This window comes from Meleagris gallopavo, chromosome 6 (assembly GCF_000146605.3).
Source record: "Meleagris gallopavo isolate NT-WF06-2002-E0010 breed Aviagen turkey brand Nicholas breeding stock chromosome 6, Turkey_5.1, whole genome shotgun sequence".
Taxonomy (NCBI): Eukaryota; Metazoa; Chordata; class Aves; order Galliformes; family Phasianidae; genus Meleagris; species Meleagris gallopavo.
The window spans coordinates 3,817,970-3,835,023 of record NC_015016.2 but is presented as its reverse complement, the minus strand read 5'-3'; the positions used below and the strand labels follow the sequence as shown (position 1 = coordinate 3,835,023).

Sequence of the window (17,054 nt, the reverse complement as noted above, 5' to 3'; positions counted from 1 at the left end):
CTGAACATAACTCAATGATCTCAGTCACCTTGCCTTTTTTTGGTATTTTTTTACCAGATTCAGAAAGCTGGGACAATTACCTTCCACTGTGTTTTACATACTGGCAGAAATCCTGTAAAATTCAATGGAAAGAGGAAATAGAGTACAACTACTCATAGAGTTGGTTAGTCTGGTGCTGCAGGAGAGCTGGAGTGGGAGCTGGGTAATATTTAAGACATCGTTAATGTCTTAATCAAGTATGCCCAACAGGCAGGAGCTGTTTTCCTTTGTTTTGGAAACATCTAGTTTAAATCTCAGCTCAATCTGTGAAGAGAGAGAGGCAGTTTGGAAGCGTGATTCATCATCCTCTCGCAGGCAATTCATGATGGGATGAAACATTATCTCTGTGCTGATTTGAGATGGGGCTGTAGCTATAGAGTGAACACAGTGCTGATAAGGGAGGTGAATCCCTCTGGACCACACCTGGGAGATCTCCACTCCATGAGATATGCTGTATACATCTATTAAGTAAGCATAAATAACAAAGCTGAGTTCTTTTCAACTGTAATTGTTTGCCATATAATTAATTGCTGTAAGATTCATGGTCGAAAAGCACTAAGAATCCTTTTAGCAGTAGCCAATACCCAAATATAAAATTGTCCTCCTACCTGAAAAGACTGCAGAAATGAATTGAAGTAGATGAAGACAATTTGGGAAATGTCATCTTCACCAGGGTTAACGAAGAAAAGCATGTATGTGATGCCTAGCAGAGGCAGAAGAACTAAAGTTGCCTTGACTGCCTTCCTGTTGGGAGAAAATAGAAACCACCAGTGAACACAGGAGAGAACCATGTTTGTTACCTGACATTATACCACTCTATAATCACACAGACCAAAAAAACCCAGTCCTTTAATGGGGAGCGGGCACAAGACTCAGAGCAATTCAGAGGGAAGTACCTACATTAGCTGGATGGGGAACTTAGGTGCCTGCTTAAGTTATTCAGCACCTCTACATGTTGAACATGGGGTAGTATGAAAGATGTCCTAAGACACAGCTATTCAGATCTGTCCAATATGTATAGTCACAAGAGAAAAGAACCATTTTCAGATAGACATTCACATGTAAAGTTCTGCCCAGTGTTTAACACGGGTGTTTGGAGTTAGGGAATACAAGTACTCCTAGTAGGTACCTCCATTTTCCACCAGAAAGAGCTGTGATGCAGTGGCACAGGCTGCCCAGGGAGGTGGTGGAGTCACCATCCCTGGAGGTGTTGTAGAGCCATGGAGATGTGGCACTGAAGGATGTGGGCATGGTGGGGATGGGCTGGTATTGGACTTGGTGCTCTTAGTGGTCTTTTCCAACTTTCAGGATTCTATGACTCTCAGCATTTTCTAAGGGCAGTAGTAGAGGTCTCTATTTGCATAATAGCCAAAGAACTTGAGCATTTGCCCAGGAGGACATCCAAGCTTTGGACACTTCTTGGCCTCCATTTACAGGAACAGGCCTGAGGTTCAAGACCAGCTTATTGTGGGACGAAAGGTGAAGGCTCTTGGAGTCCTCAGGCAAAGGGCAGCACAAGTTCAGCACAAAAGGCTGGATTGAGTTTAGCAGGGAGAAGGGAAAAAACATCAGCCTTCACTTTGAAACCATGAGAGAGCTTGTGAATTGTTTCTGACCAGTGCTTGATGACTAGAAGTGTCCTGGGAAAGCCTCTGTCTTTCAATCCTCTTTGTCCCCACAAACTGAAATCTTTTTTACACCCTTCTATCTCTCTCTACATCCTCCAGGCAGTTTCCGTCCTATCTCCGTGACAATTAGGCTGAAGCTTTGAGACTCTTTACAGGCCTAGTGAGTGAGCCCTTATACCTCAGGAGGATAATGTGATAAATCCTGCACCTGGCCAGGACAGCCAAGCAAGACCTGCCTTATGCCCACCTTTTGATTCTGTCTGGAGTGTAAATGCTCCCTCTCTGCAGCATCTGTATCCTCAACACAGTGGTTTAGGGCCATTTTACAATAACAAATATATGGTGCACATGGAAGCATAAGTTATTACTGATAGAATTATCAGAGGCTAATCTTTATTTTTGGGGCTATAACAGTGCCTTGGGACGCTACCAGCAGAACAACCTCATTGTGTAAAATACTTTACAAGCACATACAACACATTTTGCTAAGTCTCTGCAGATCTCTTACAGATAGTAAGACTGTAAGAGATGGATAAAGACAGGTAGGCAAGCAGGGGAGCACAAAAACACTACCAGTATCATGAGACAGCAATGGTCTTAACAAACTACCTGCCACACTGCCACACTATTTATTACTTGCTTAACGAATGTTAAGCAAGGCTTGCTCCAGCTTCCAGGAATCCAAAAGGTTTCTATTTCAGCTGTGAAATAGAAGATTCACCTACAGAGCTTGTAGTGGGGATATCATCTGTTCAAGGACAAAGGCAGTTACTTTAGATTGCTTCCAAATCTAATATCTCTAATCCCTGCCAACTGCAGCAGGGAGTACAGTATAATGAGATTTGAATTGGTGCTGGGTAGGTTGGTTGTTTTTTTGGTGTACTTTTTTTTTAATGCTAACTTTAGTTTCATGGCATCAGCTCTGAGCATGAAAAAAGGCTATATTTTTTTCCCTTTCATTTCTCATAAAATGCACAAAGAAGAATGTCAGACCACTGCATTAATTTCACATTTGTCCCCAGACCCCAGACAGGAGTGAAAGAAAGGAACCAGGTAGGAAAACAAAATTCCATTCAGAACTGCCTCTGAAGTCAAGAGCAGGCTGATTTGAGGACATCAGCATTCAAGCCTCAGTTTGATACACTGAGATTTTATCTAGAAATGATGTTATGGACAATGTTACCCCACAAAAACAGTACTATTTCTCTGAGTGATAACCTGTCTGTCCATAAATGATCCAAAACACTGGCCCATTTGGCAAGACACTATAAATGGCGAGAGAGGAAAGGCACTCAGCTTTTCTTTTCCCAATTTTCTTTTGGGAGTGCTGGGGTCTGATATAAGTTCACAGCACTGCCAGAGGGGCCAGGCTGCCTTCCTTCTGCTGTTCTGGGCTAAACATCTCCATCCTTCTCTTTCTGCCACACAGTTTGGGAGGTGGCATGGTCAGCCAGCTCAGGGAACTGCTCTGCCTGAGAAGGCATCCCATAAACTGGCAGTTGATGGGTAGTGCTCTGATGCAGCCCACTGAGTGGTTACACTACTGCTGGTGCCAGCTGAAGGAAAGAGCACTAACAGCCCTCTGTCCCACACTCAGCACTAAAAAATATAATTAAACTCTACTGCACGTGCACAGTAATCAGCAGTGATACTGCTATTGATTACAGATATGATATGAATGCTTTGCAGGCCCTGTTTTTTTTAAGCCCTGGCTCTGTTAGAATCTTACTATAAATGTAGATCTTAAGATGCACACACACACATGATTTATTGGGAAGTCTTGCTATTGCATTGTTCTGCATCTACAAAGCTGGAGGTTGGGATACAGAAGAGATCTAGAAGGGACTGAACACTTTTCCACTGATCCACCACATCAGCTGAATGAATGGTCTAACCCTCACTGTCATGACATATTTATATAATATAATAGATATCCTTGTGGGGCAAGAAGGATACCCTCCTGAGGTCATAGTGGCATCTGGAAAGACAAAGATGGGATGAGGACAGGACGGGCAAGGCAGTTCTTTGCTACCACACAAGGAGCAAGAAGCACCAGCTGACTTACCTGTACTGTATTGTTTCCGAAGTGGTTGAAGCTCTCAGCTTTGTCATTAAAATTCTAACTATGTTAAACAGAAATACAAAATTGATCTGGAAAAGAAGGAAGAGAGAGGAAAAAGTAAGATCAGTGAGTCAAACAGAGGCTTAAAGGATAAGATACACCTTAAAAGGCACATGCTGCAGTTCCAATCTGATCAAACCCAGCCTCCTGGCTTTATCACTGACTGCAGCAGTTACCAGAAATACCAGATAATGCAGCAAATACCCAACAGTTATTAATCCCTTCACAACAGAAATGAACAAAATGGATGGTCCCAGCAAGTAGCTTCATTTTCACGCCCCTTTACTCCTTCCGTGGGTGCCACAAGGAGATAAGGGTGGGCTTTGTTTGGCTCTTTGCACCTGACTCTGGCTCAGCTCACCCAGGTTCCCCGCATGGTGTATTTGGCAGCTCTGTGGTGTGCTGACATGGCTGGCTGTAAGGGCTAGGCAGGACTCCCCAGACCCAAAGTACAAGACTGCAGTGCAGAAATCCAAATATAAACCAGTCACACCGGACTCCCATTAGATTCAATGGGGTGTACTCATTGCACTCTACAAGAGACATTTAAAACAGAGCAGATGAATCCCACCTGCAAATACGTGGTGGTTGTTTTTTTTTTTTGCACTGTCTTTAAAGGTGAGACGATGGATTTATCATTTCCCTTTTTAATCTGCTGAGGCAGGTAATGATTATTTCCATTGCAACATCACTGCTGAGAATTGAGATTTGCTCTAATTGCTGTTTTTGCATATGCTAGCGAGTTTCTTATACAAGTTTCCTCCCAGTGTAAACAGGAAAGAGAAAAAAAAAAATTTGAAAAGAAGATTCTGAATTGTACACTCTGACCTGCAGAGGAATTTGGCACCTAGAAGCAAGTCGTGTGTTGCTTCCAGCACAAAGTAGGGAAAGCCTGCAACATCCTGATTTGTCTCAAATTTGTTGACAATGTGTTCTGATAGAAATGCAGTTATCTCTGGATTGCTGAGGTCACAACCTAAGCTTGTGAGAAAAGATATTTATCAACATATTTCTCTCTCATTTCCAGATTCTGAGGGCTCCTGGTATTCTGTAGTCTGTGAACAGAGCAATTCCTACTGACTTCCAACTATTTATGGGCACTGCAGCAGAGCTGCTAATATAAAGGTGTTCTCAAAATATGCTCTTTATTTTCCCCAATGAAATGCGATATATTTCCATGATTACAATATCTTGGCATCCATCAAAGCAGTCCCTGTGGTTACTGTAGTATTATTTATAACAAATGGTGCAGTAAGCACTCAATGGGAGACTGGCAGTGTAGGGAATCTTGTACATTAAATGCATGTTAAGTGAGATAGCAAAATGCTGCTCTGAGACCAAAATGTTGCTCTAAGACCACAATATTGCTCTAAGGGTTATGTGACATTTTAAAAAATGTTTTTCTTAGCAGAGCAGGGCCACAGGGAGTCCAAGAAATAAATAAAACAGCGCAGTTTGTATACGTGTTCTTACTAGAATTGTCTCTGTTGTATTTCAGAAATTGAAGTCAACTGTTTCTCACTTCAGTCATCAGAGACAGCTGCCTCAAATCACTGGTTTGATGTGCATCTTAAACTCTTCATATTTGTGACTGCATCGTCCTTCAGTAGCAACGTTTGGACTCTACTGAGGGGCAGGAGGTGGGGGTCTCCTTCACCCACAGAAAGAAAACCTTTGCCTCTGGAATTAAACTACCAAGTATTGTGCTTCTTCATCAGCTCAGAGTCAGGTTTGGGTCACTTCCATAGAGTAGGCAGAATAGGCATTGATCAAAAACTTGCCACCTTTGCAGTCATAATGGAAAGTGGTGGATGGAATTATAGGCTCTTAGGCAAGGGTAAGTTTCAAATATGAGGACTAATCACATGGGATTAACATGATGAACCGGACTGGAGAAAGCATTTCAAGTTTCAAGAGTTCTAGTTTGATGTGACATCAGGGAACAGAAATTAAATTGCCATAGGCTGCATCAGAAAGATTAGGATTTTTGATTTTCTTTGAAATTAAATTGTGTTGTGCGATTCGTCAGGTCCAGACGGAGAATTGTGAGCTGAAAATTTTGAGGGTTATTTCACCAGGGATACTCTTATTCTATATAAATCAATTTTTTATTCCCTCACTCCTTTCCCTAAGCTTCCCGATTCAAGGGCTGCTGAAAGAAACCAGTGCTGACATTCAGAAGAGATGTATTAATACTTCTCACCTAGACTTTCACGTGTGCTTGCCCCGATCCCTGGTGACAGTTGGCTTGCTTAGCTGGTTGGCAGCATTAATGCTGACTGGCAATGGAGGCCACGTCAAGTACAGAACTCAGCTACCAGGCATAAATGATGGCTTTGTCCAAGGAACTCGTGCACAGGTGAGGGCTACAAGTGGCACTAACACACATGACAGCAACAGCAACGGGAATGCAGATACAGCAGTGCTCAGTGTAAAAGGTTGCCCAGGTGTCAGAGGAAGGTCTGCTAGGGCCTTTTTACTGGCAGAGAGGAACAGTGAGGCCTGAACAGGTTTGGGGAAAAAATAGTGCTTGGGCTTGAAAGAGTCACCCACACAAAGTTCATCCATCCAAAGTGGTATTTCACATCATTTAGGGGCATCCCACCTGAGTTGGAATGGAGTGAAGGTGGCTGTACCTCCTGAGGGTCTGTGACACTATGCTATATGAAAGCTTCTAAAATGTTCAGTGGTGCCAACACCAAGGCTTCCTTTTTGCCTCCATTTGCATTTCATTGGGAGGTCTTTAAGAGCTGGAACGGGACAACATCAGAGTTCAGCAAGCAGAAAATTGCAGGACAAAAGATGCAAGAGGGTAACATTGAAATACTTTTTTTTCAGGTTTTGCCTACCAGAAGCACACTTGATTGTGTTCCATTGTAATGACTGCTATTAGAAGACCATTACAGAAGGACATGTGGCTCATTTGCACCTATTAGTAGCACTCAGAATTCTAACGTGAAGATAGATTTTCAACACGTAATCAGATGGATTTTATGATCCATTTGCCCGCGGTGGATCTCACATCACAGCTCACAGGGATGAAGTTAATTCACAGTTTGAGTTCATTCTGGAGAGAAGACAATCTGGGAATCAAACAGGGAACAGACTGCTGCACGTAACTTGAAGTGGAAATCTTTGAAGGGAAAATGGAGCTGTTTTCTCAGCTGGAGCAGAACCACATGTTTCTAGGGACTACCTGAATGACTCTGATTTAGAAGCATGGAACATCAAGTCAGTGGTGTTTATTCCGTATACATCTATGTATGCACACAGTAGCATCTCAAAGGAGAAAAGAGCTTACCACTGCAAAGTGAGTTTTCCTAGAGAAAAGCCTCTGTACCACATCCAACTAAGTACACAATTACCTCTTAAGGACTTTTTTGTTATTACTGCAGTTCTGTGTCAACACATTAATTTCTCTCAGAACTGGGCAGCTCTAACAAAGCGCACACATCGATTCTGTTAATGGAGGCTGATGAATGGATATTTAAGAGAAGCAGTGATGACAGCCAGCACATCCTTTTTACTTATCTTTAATCTGATTTGATATTTTTATTCAGTTCTGTTTATATAACACATTTTCTGCTTCATAATGGAAAAGAGAGTTAAGGATTTTTCCCTTGATATGCACTGGCAGATAAAATCAATCCAAAGGCAAGATCCGGAATATAGCATAAAAGAACTTATTTCTTATTCTCTCACTGTTATTTGTGGTGTGCTAAGAATATCCTTATTGCTGGAATAAGACCCTCTCCAGTTACAGCTGGGAAAGAAGTAGCTTTCATTACTTGCCAAGACTTTGGAGGTTTCTTGTTTCCTTTCCCGAACTGGGATGAAAATTCCGAGCTCAAGAATAGTTTTATAAGCCAGTGATCCAGAAAGCACTTGGACCACCTGTTTTGGCAGATATTGATTTTAATCTGAATTTTTAAACCTGGAAGACCTTTTGAACCAAAATAAACTTTACAGTGAGAGATTTTGGTTATTAAAAACGTACAAAAAAACCCCTGAATTTCCTTCCACTCAAATTCCATTTCCAATTCCAATTCAGCTCCCTCAGAGATGAAATAGCCAAAATATTCCAAGCAGCACTACTCCAAAGAGTACAAAGGCTTCTTTGCAGTTTTCATTAAAATCAAGAACTTAAATGCAAAGTCGTTATGCTCTTCTTTTCTTTTGAGAGCTTAATAGGCAGCTTGCGTTTATTTTCATCATTTCTGTTGGGCTTCTTATTTTATGCTTCGCAGAAAGCTTGTATTTCTATGCTTCCCAGAATGCTTGCTCCTCCTCCTCACTCCCAGGAATGTAAATAATAATCTACTTAGCCTTTGCGTTTTTATGCAATGTGGTAAAATCCCCTCTAGGATTAAATACCCCAAATTGGCATCAAAGCAGTCATCTTAGCTGTCATCCTGACCTCAAATGAAGTCTGCCAGTTCGTGCCTCTTTTTAATTGTTCTATCACACTGTCCTGACACGATTCTCAGAGAGGCCTCTTATTACTGGAGTTCCCCTACTGGAGGTCACGGGCACTATAATGTCTTCTTTTGGCATGCAGCAAAGTGATGGAAAATGCATTCTGATCAGGAATAATGAGGTGTGATTAAGAGGAGCAAGACATAATACAGTGGATGGTTAGGAACAGGGAGTCAGTGGATGAGTCTCTCTAGGACAGCAGTGAAAGACCAATGCTTTGGGCAAGCACAGGAGGACTGCGTGCATCCTGAAGATTGTGTAGGATAGAATGGAGTTTTGGTGGGGAAAAGAGAAGGTGGTAGATGAGTGGCTAATTCCCTACCTAATGTCTTGTGTTACACATGAGCACACAGAGCCCTGTCTTCGTCTGTGCTTTGACCTAACATCAAATCCAACTCCAGCTGCAGTCTGGATGACACCAGCTACTGCTAGAGCCCTGCATCATACATCAGATGTCTAGTGCCTTTTTACCAATCTTATAGCCCTGTGATCCTCACACTACTCTTCCAGGACACCTGTCTCCCCTGAAATATGTCATATTCAAAATGTTTTGTTAAAGAAAAACACTGTAGGACTCTTACAAGTCAAGACACCCACCATGGGATCTCTAGTCACATAACTCAACAACGCTTCTCTCCAGCTGTTCCATTTGGCAAGCCAGGAACATACTGAATGTTGTAACACCAGGAAATAAATATGGTAGTAAAAACAACAATGGTACACAAACAAAAAAAATCATAGGAAAACTAAAGTCATCAGCTTTTTAGAAAAAGCAAAAATGAAATGCATGCAGATGCATTAATAGATGCAGTGTTTCTTTATAGTAAGTGCTAATTCCATCCTGACCTGAATGGAACCATATCACAGAATCATAGAATGGCCTGGGTTGAAAAGGACCACAGTGCTCATCCAGTTCCAACCCCCTGCTGTGTGCAGGGTCACCAACCAGCAGACCAGGCTGCCCAGAGCCACATCCAGCCTGGCCTTGAATGCCTGCAGGGATGGGGCATCCACAGCCTCCTTGGGCAACCTGTTCCAGTGCATCACCACCCTCTGTGTGAAAAACTTCCTACATCTACTAATGATAGTCCCTCAACAACCAAATCACCCCCCATCACACTGAAGATGACCAAAATGATATGACAGCCTAAAACACTGGCATATTGCTGTGAATATTCACCTGGCAGTTGCTCAGGCTGCAGAGGCTCAAGGTGTTATCTGAACAGACTCAAGAGAGTCTTTCTTCAAAGGGTAACCATCCAACACAGATGATGAAATGTGATTTCCCAGCTTGAAAGGTTGCTGAATACAAGGAGACACCTGACAGGATGAATTTCAGATAGATTTTTCTGGGCAACTGCTTCTGGTCAAGTTTATCAGCTGTAGAACGTGTCTCACAAACAGAATTAGAAATTATAGAAAGAGACACTGTGAGAGTGGATGCATTGCTTTTTGTTCCTGAGGGCACTACTGACTCAAGAGCTGCAGAGCTTAAACATGAGGAAGAAAAAATAGCAGTAATGACAGAATTGGTGATAAATTCTTGATGGCATTCAATTAAATTAGCATTTTATCTCCACCCTAAGGATATGTAGCTATGAGAGCATGCTTGCAAACCAGTGAAAATGATGATAAATGTCTTGTAAGAGAAACTCAGATATGTCACAAGTTTGCAAGGCATGAACTACAATCATCTTAGCATTGGAAGAACTATGAATTTGTAAAGAGAAGGAAATTAAAAAAAAAAATATCAATAGGAAAACTAATCAACAATCCAATGCAAGCAGAAGTGAGAAAAGTCAATGGAAATTAACAAAATATTCAGAGAAGTAATTATATTAGTAATAAAGACGTTTGTGAAGAAGTAGGAGATGCTTTTCAGAGAAAGAAACCATGAAATGCATATAGATGCATACATAGATGCAGTGCTTCTGCAATTAAAGTGATAAACTAAGACACAGGATGGGAAAAAATACTGAGTCAAATCAAACAGCTATTATAAACTGCTGTATTGAAACATCCTTTGCACTAGTGGGAAATACCTTCTCAAGTAATTCGTTTAAATTGTTACTATTCCTTTACTTCTATTGGAAGATGGGTCATGTATGTCATGAACTTGATTATTCTAGCTTAGATAAATTAGTGGTAATATACAATCATTTGGTAATTGATGGTAATTACAATCATTAAAGGGGAGGAATGACCTGGTTTGTGAAGTCCTATGAAAGAGTGAGCATGGGGACATGGGAGATCCTACTGGCAGTCAGGTTCTGGAAGGAATTCAGCATTTCTCCAAAGGCTCCTTTAGAAATCTGGCTAAGTTTGGATGGAATAGCATCACATAAAAAATACAAGAATGAAAATGCAGGAATGTATAATCTGTTTTCTCAATGGAGAGAGGCCAGCAGTGGATTTATGCTATTCAGTGCAGACCTACAAAAGGGAACGAGGAGCAGGCTGACAGGATATTAAGCTACTCAGGATAGCAAAAATAAAAGCTGATTGCAAAGAGTTGTACAGGGACTCACACTACTAAGTGAATCATGACACACGAAATCACATGACATAAAGTTAAATGCAATGGGGAAGTAAAGCAATCTTAACTTCATATGAAGAGTTATGAGCTCTGGGTATTTTAATTAAAGAAATGAGCTAATTCCCTAAAAATCTCATCTCGGTTCCCTGTAGCACTCAAGAAAAGAAACAAAACTTGTTTGGAATTAGAAAGAAAGAAAATAAAACAGAGATGATGCTGCTACAAAAATCCATTGGCGTGGTTGAGTACTGTGGCAAACTTTGATCACGCCCCCCAAAAAAATCACAGCATGGGTGGGGTTGGAGGGGACCCTGAAGTCCACCCATCCCCTGCCTTAGGCTGATTGCCTCTCATCACCAAGTTACCCACAGCCCATCCAGCCTGGCCTGGGTTACCTCCAGGGATAGGCACCCACAGCTCTCTGGGCACCAATGCCAGTGCCTCACCGACTTCATAGGAGCGAATTTCTTCCTAAGGCCCAATCTAAATCTACCTTCTGTCAGTTTTAAACCCTTGTCCCATCACTACAGCCCCTGACAAAGCTTGCTTTCCCGTAGGCTCCTTTAAGTACTGCAAGGCTGCTATAAGGTATCTGCAGAGCCTTCTGTTCTCCAGGTTGAATAGCCCCAGCTTTCTCAGCACCAAATCCTAATCATTGCTAATTAGCACATCACAAAGACCACATGTCAGCTGTTTCCTGGTCAAGATCGTTCTAAGGGTGAGCCCATTTTCTTAAGGGCATTTCATTCTTCTACAGCATCCAGGGATCTCAAAGCACATTATGAAGGAAGAGATACATCATTAAGTTTGCTTTATGGTTGGAGAATCTGAGACCAAGAGTAGCAATATCACTTCATAAAAACCAAATAGCTGTTAAAGTTGAATGTAACGTTTGAAAAAATCCTAAATATTTGAAATGCCTGTTTGAAAAACTAAAAAAATAACAGTCTTAGCTCTGAGAAACATCACAGTGTGGTTCACATCTGGGGTCAGTTCACAACAGCTATTAATGAGAAAAAATGCAGCTCAGTTAGCCATCCCTGGAGCCTGTATGCTGAGGTTCTTCCTCCAGTCTTGCTGTGTTTTCATGATTCACCAGCTCTTTGACAGGAATTACATTTAAAATTGCATGTAACTAATGCATTTTTCTTAATAAATTCATGCTGACATTCAATTCCCTGGCATGCATTTCCAGCCCTTTGCCCCTTCTTTACTTTCTGACAGGGATGTACGATGAAAACTTGGTTATGCCATTCTGAGGAAAGATATCATAGTAATAACACTAAAAAATAACAATTAAAAAAAAATCCACTATTTTGAACAGAAAATAACCAACCATGTCATTTTCTGGTTTTATCAGAAATTGAATCTCAGAGCATTCGGTGCACTGAATGCTTCAGTCTCTCCTGGGATGTGTTGAAGCCAATGTGCACTCAGGAATTGAACAATGGAGAATGACTAAGGATGTTTTCTATTTCACAATCTTTGTCACAGGTTCCTAGGATCAGAATTCATATCCAGCTTCCTTTGTCTCTGAAACTGTTTTAATGCAGGTCAATGTTCAAGTTTTTTCTAAAGAAATCAATCAAACAAATGCCTTCTGCATTGTTCAAAGTCCTCGTACACTGAGACACAACAAAGTAATATGGTTTAACGATGAACTTCAGGACAGTCATCATGATCAAAAAGGCTTTATTCTCAGCCAACCTAAATTTTCCCCAGTAATGATCAGATCTCTTCCTTGGTGTTATGCTTTCTTGGACTGCAACAGTCCAGAGCATAGAGACAAATGAGAGATCAAAACCAGTGCAAATAACGTTTGACAGATTAAATCCCATCCTTTAAAGAGGCTCAGAATCTTTAAAAGCACTTTTCATCCCTCTGGAACAGAGAATATTTATCAACTCCAATCATATTGTACTGAAGGACATGGTTTGGTGGGAAATATTGGTGGTAGGTGGATGGTTGGACTGGGTGAACTCAGAGGTCTTTTCCAACCTTGGTGGTCCTATGATTCTGTATTGCCATGGGCTGGTATAATGATCCCTCTTAAAGAATACGATTCTGGTTTGCCTAACAAGTGACCAGAACTCAGCTGAATTGTACACTGAGCATTTGGCTCTCAACTAACCGAGAAAAACAATTATCTGCATTAGTTAAAGCTTCCTTCTCTGTGGGTGAAACCCATTTTAATGGCCACAGGCTGAGTGCTTGCATATGGACATATACTTTAACGGAATTTTAAGACTGAGCCCTCATTTGGAAATGACACTGATTTCTTCTAGTAGCATTTATATCTCCTTATCATCCCAGCACTAGGATGGCTCTCTCTCAGAATCAATCCTGGATGTCCTTTTGTAAAACACGAAGCTCAGCCTACCCAACACTTTTAATTCTTCATTAGATCAAATCCAACCCGTAGCTGTAACTGAACGAGGTCAGGGGCAGAGCTGTGTTTTTTTTAAATCTTTGTGCCCTCCATTTCTAATGGCCACTTTTCAGTTACAGGAAGAGAAAAGCAGGCAGCTGGATGCAGTACTTTGCTCCCATCTATGATAAGGCAGAGGAGTTGGACTACATGACCCTTCCAGCTCAAAAGATTCTGTGATTCTAAATGATGCTTGAATCATTATGTACAGTTTAACTTGCATAACAAGCACAACATGAGCCTGTCAGCTTGCTTTAACACACTGTAAAGCCACTCATCCTTAATTACAAACACAAGACTTAACAGTTACTAAAGAGAAGCCAAAAACCACAACACATTTTGGCTGTACTGTAACACAAGTTTTCAGATTCACCTTTCAGAATACATTTGCAGAGAGCTCCTTCCCCTACTCTGCAGTGCTTTCTGATGGGAGGAAGCATGAGGAAAACAAAAAAGGACTTTACCCTGCTGCTCCCCACCCCACTGTATAATTACTGATGATCACTTATTAGTGCTTTAACTAGAACTCAAGTGCAAGGCAATGTGGAATGGTTTAATAGGTCAGGTTGGTTGGTTGGCTGGGCACCAGCTCGCTAGCTATGGGGTGTGCTCAGGATTTGGTTTCGTTATTGGTTTGGTTTAAAGGGCTTTAAGGGCTGCTCTAAATTACAGGCAGAGAAAATGGTCTGTATAGACAGAGCCTTCAACTGTTCTTCCATTTGTTATTCCTCTCTGGTGTCATTATGCAGAAAGGGCTATTTGGTGACGAAAAAGTTATTCTTATGGTTCTGATCTACCTATGGTATCCACCAGCAGTGACATGCAAGGATTTTACAGATCTCGTGGATTTCTAGAGACACACAAAGGATCTATGGTAGATTCAAAGTTCAGACTTCTAGGCCATGATGTAAAAACGAAATGTTTTGAATACTGCAGGATTGCTAATTTGCATTACTTAAATAGGATTTGTATGTGAGTTGGTCTCTGTATCAGTGAGCTCACTTACAATTATATTGCGCGTCACCCCAAATATATTTCTCACTGTAAAGAATTTTTACATAAAACCAGACCTTTTTTCTCTTTCCAGCCACATGCAGTGTGATCTATTTCCCTCATCTTAACAATTAATTCAGCAATTAACTTTTCTACATCCAGGTTAGGAAACATTTAAATTAGTAGCTGGCATCCTAGGCAACAGAGAAGTTCATGCAGAATCACATGAAAAGCACAGACCTGACAAGGTGAGAACTCGAGGCTTAGCTTTGAAAAAGCTTTTTAGCCTTGAAAAAGCTCTGAGGCATTTATACCCACTCCATGGAGGCTGGAGCATTAAGGACAGTTACAACCCTTTTTGGTGCCCTAAGTGAAAGGGAATCCATTGAGCCTGGAAACTTTGCCAGGACATCTGTCTTCTTCCCAGCTGGCTCTTACCGTGGTAAGAAGATTGGCTTTTTTCCGTGTTGTCCTTTCTAATAAGGTTGATCTTGCCCATCCACACAAAGTACGTTCTGGGAAAGCATCTCCGTTTTTATGTTGAAGGTCCAAAACAGTTTCTGAATAAGCTTTCTACCTTCTCTGCCTGCTGCTGGTTGGCACAGGGACAGAGCGCTGGCTACACAGATAAACAGCCTTTAATTGTGTGCAGCTCTGAGAAGGGAAGTTAAAGTACGAAGGCCTACAGATAAATACACTGCAATAATGGGGGTAGAGGAGACGCAGATGACTACACAAGGAAATGCAATTCCTTACCACAATTGCTACTTTTTTTAATCAGTGTGCAGGATGGAAGAGATTTAGTTCTCAAGAGCCTCAAGTGGAGAAGCAGATGTTATCGCATGCTTACTGTTTTTGAATGTGCTTCCTTGCTGCATCTCAAAAGATTCTACAAAGGAAGGCAAACAGTATCACAAAGGAAGGAGAGAAGAACACCTAAGGTCAAGGAACAACCGAAAACAGAGCACAGCAATTTTTGACGTGCCGTGTTGGCTACCAAGGTGAAGGTGCTTCACCTTGTTTGTGTCTTATTGTATTTGAAAGCACAAGTGGAACATCACAGGTGCTTATGAAATATCCCTCAATGGGAGATGACAGTGTCGCTCCACCCACATAAATCCTTACCAGAAGAACAAGAATCACTGGCCCTTGATATATGTAGTCGATATATTTCCCTGGTTCTTTTCCAAACCAGCATCTGTAAGAAACAAAACAAATGAGAAAACTGTTTATAAAAGGAATGAAGGTAGATTGTAATATCAAGGACACGGTGGAGATACGTTATATTCTAACTTCTTTAATTATGTATATAATCATCAGTGATGGAGTTTTCTGCTACAAAGCCTTCTTTTGTTTTGGACACAGGTCTGAGCTCCACTTTCCAAGACCATCAGAAAATCAATGTTCCAACTATTGTTTTGATCATTGCCTATATAACTGTTCCCAAGAAAAGTGAGAACCCGCTATCAGGAGGACACAAAAGATGTAACCTTCTGGGTTTGAAAGGGATGAAAAAGAGATCATTTTTAAGGAAAAAGTCTGTTATTTGTTGCAATGCCCACACACCCTTCAAAGAAGGGCTATTATATCAAGTGTGTCTCAAGTTGCAAGGAAATAATGTCTAACTAAGGTACTGGATGAATAAGCATTTCATCCAGCTGGCTTTGAACCAAGCTGGTGAACACCAAATTCAACACTTAGTACAAAGAAAATAAAGCTAGCAAATACCTGATCCAACATTACTAAAAGGGAATGAACTTAGGTTAAATGAAACCACAAGTAAACCACAGAAGCAAAGTTCAGGCACAGACTCAATGATTTACAGCATTACATTGTCCTTGGTGTGGTTCTGTTGCAGTCCGGACAACAGCCAACTCCCAGACAATTCAAGGGAACAAATCTGGAGTTACTGTGATCCAGAGAATCTCTCCAACAGTCCACAGGCTACTCAGTCCATGCTGTTTGAACTGGTCCCACTAGTGATTTCAGGCTCATCTGACTTAGTTCTACAGACACAGCCACAAAGTCTGGATACCGGTTCCACCAAGCAGGGACAACTCTGCTGCCATGATGCCATAACGCCTTAAGGCTTATGTTATTGTAGCTCCAAATCTTGTCCCTTAGGAAGTAGTTTTTGGACTTCAAGCATACAAGGGCTTTTTCTCTTTGTGAACACTACACAAATCTGCAAAAATGATGTCTTCTCTGCATTAGTCTTGTCACTAAATGTAAGGCTAGTGGGGCTGGAGACATGAAAACAAGGGCAGTTACTGAGCTAAGAGGACATCTGATATGGATGCAGATCTGCACTTTTACAAACATGAAAGATGTATTACTTGTTGCTTCCAGTTTGCAGTCCATAAGATAGAAGCTCACAAGTAGATAAAACAAGAGAAGAGGCAGCTCAAATGGAAATAATTTCACTCCAACAGTGCCCCAAAGCCTATCTTTCTCCAAAAGGCATTGCTTGCTAAAACAGAAGGAACTGTTTGCTCACTGCAAAATGCTCTTATCAATGTGAACCCACAGAAATGTTGAGATACGCAGTAGGTTTCTAGGAACACAATTCAGTACCACAAAATTGGCTGCTTTTCCGTAATATTTTAAGGTTCAAATGAATGATGGGCTTTGAACATTTTATAGGTATAAAACACATCTGTTATTCCCTGGTTCACTGACTGCAAATTAGTGTAAATTGATAATTTTGCAACTAATCTCCCAAAATCTGGCAGTAGGAGCGAGACTTGGAATAAGGTACTTTCTGCAGCCAATTTCTCTTCCAAGAAGAATCCCCAAGGCAGCTTTAATAGAATGAAACTTTTTTTTTTCTTT

General features: G+C 41.2%; 1 protein-coding gene across 5 annotated transcripts in view; it reads right to left on the bottom strand.

Moving 5' to 3' along the window:
* CRHR2 (corticotropin releasing hormone receptor 2) overlaps positions 1–17,054 on the bottom strand; it is a 126,970-nt gene that overhangs the window by 12,124 nt on the left and 97,792 nt on the right. For all 5 annotated transcript variants that reach the window (XM_010712320.3, XM_019616216.2, XM_010712321.3 and 2 more), the window contains 3 exons: positions 15,348–15,420; positions 3,733–3,818; positions 648–783 (listed from right to left, as the gene is read on the bottom strand). In XM_010712320.3, the coding sequence (XP_010710622.1) occupies positions 648–783; positions 3,733–3,818; positions 15,348–15,420 (295 nt within the window). The remainder of the gene's footprint in view (positions 1–647; positions 784–3,732; positions 3,819–15,347; positions 15,421–17,054) is intronic.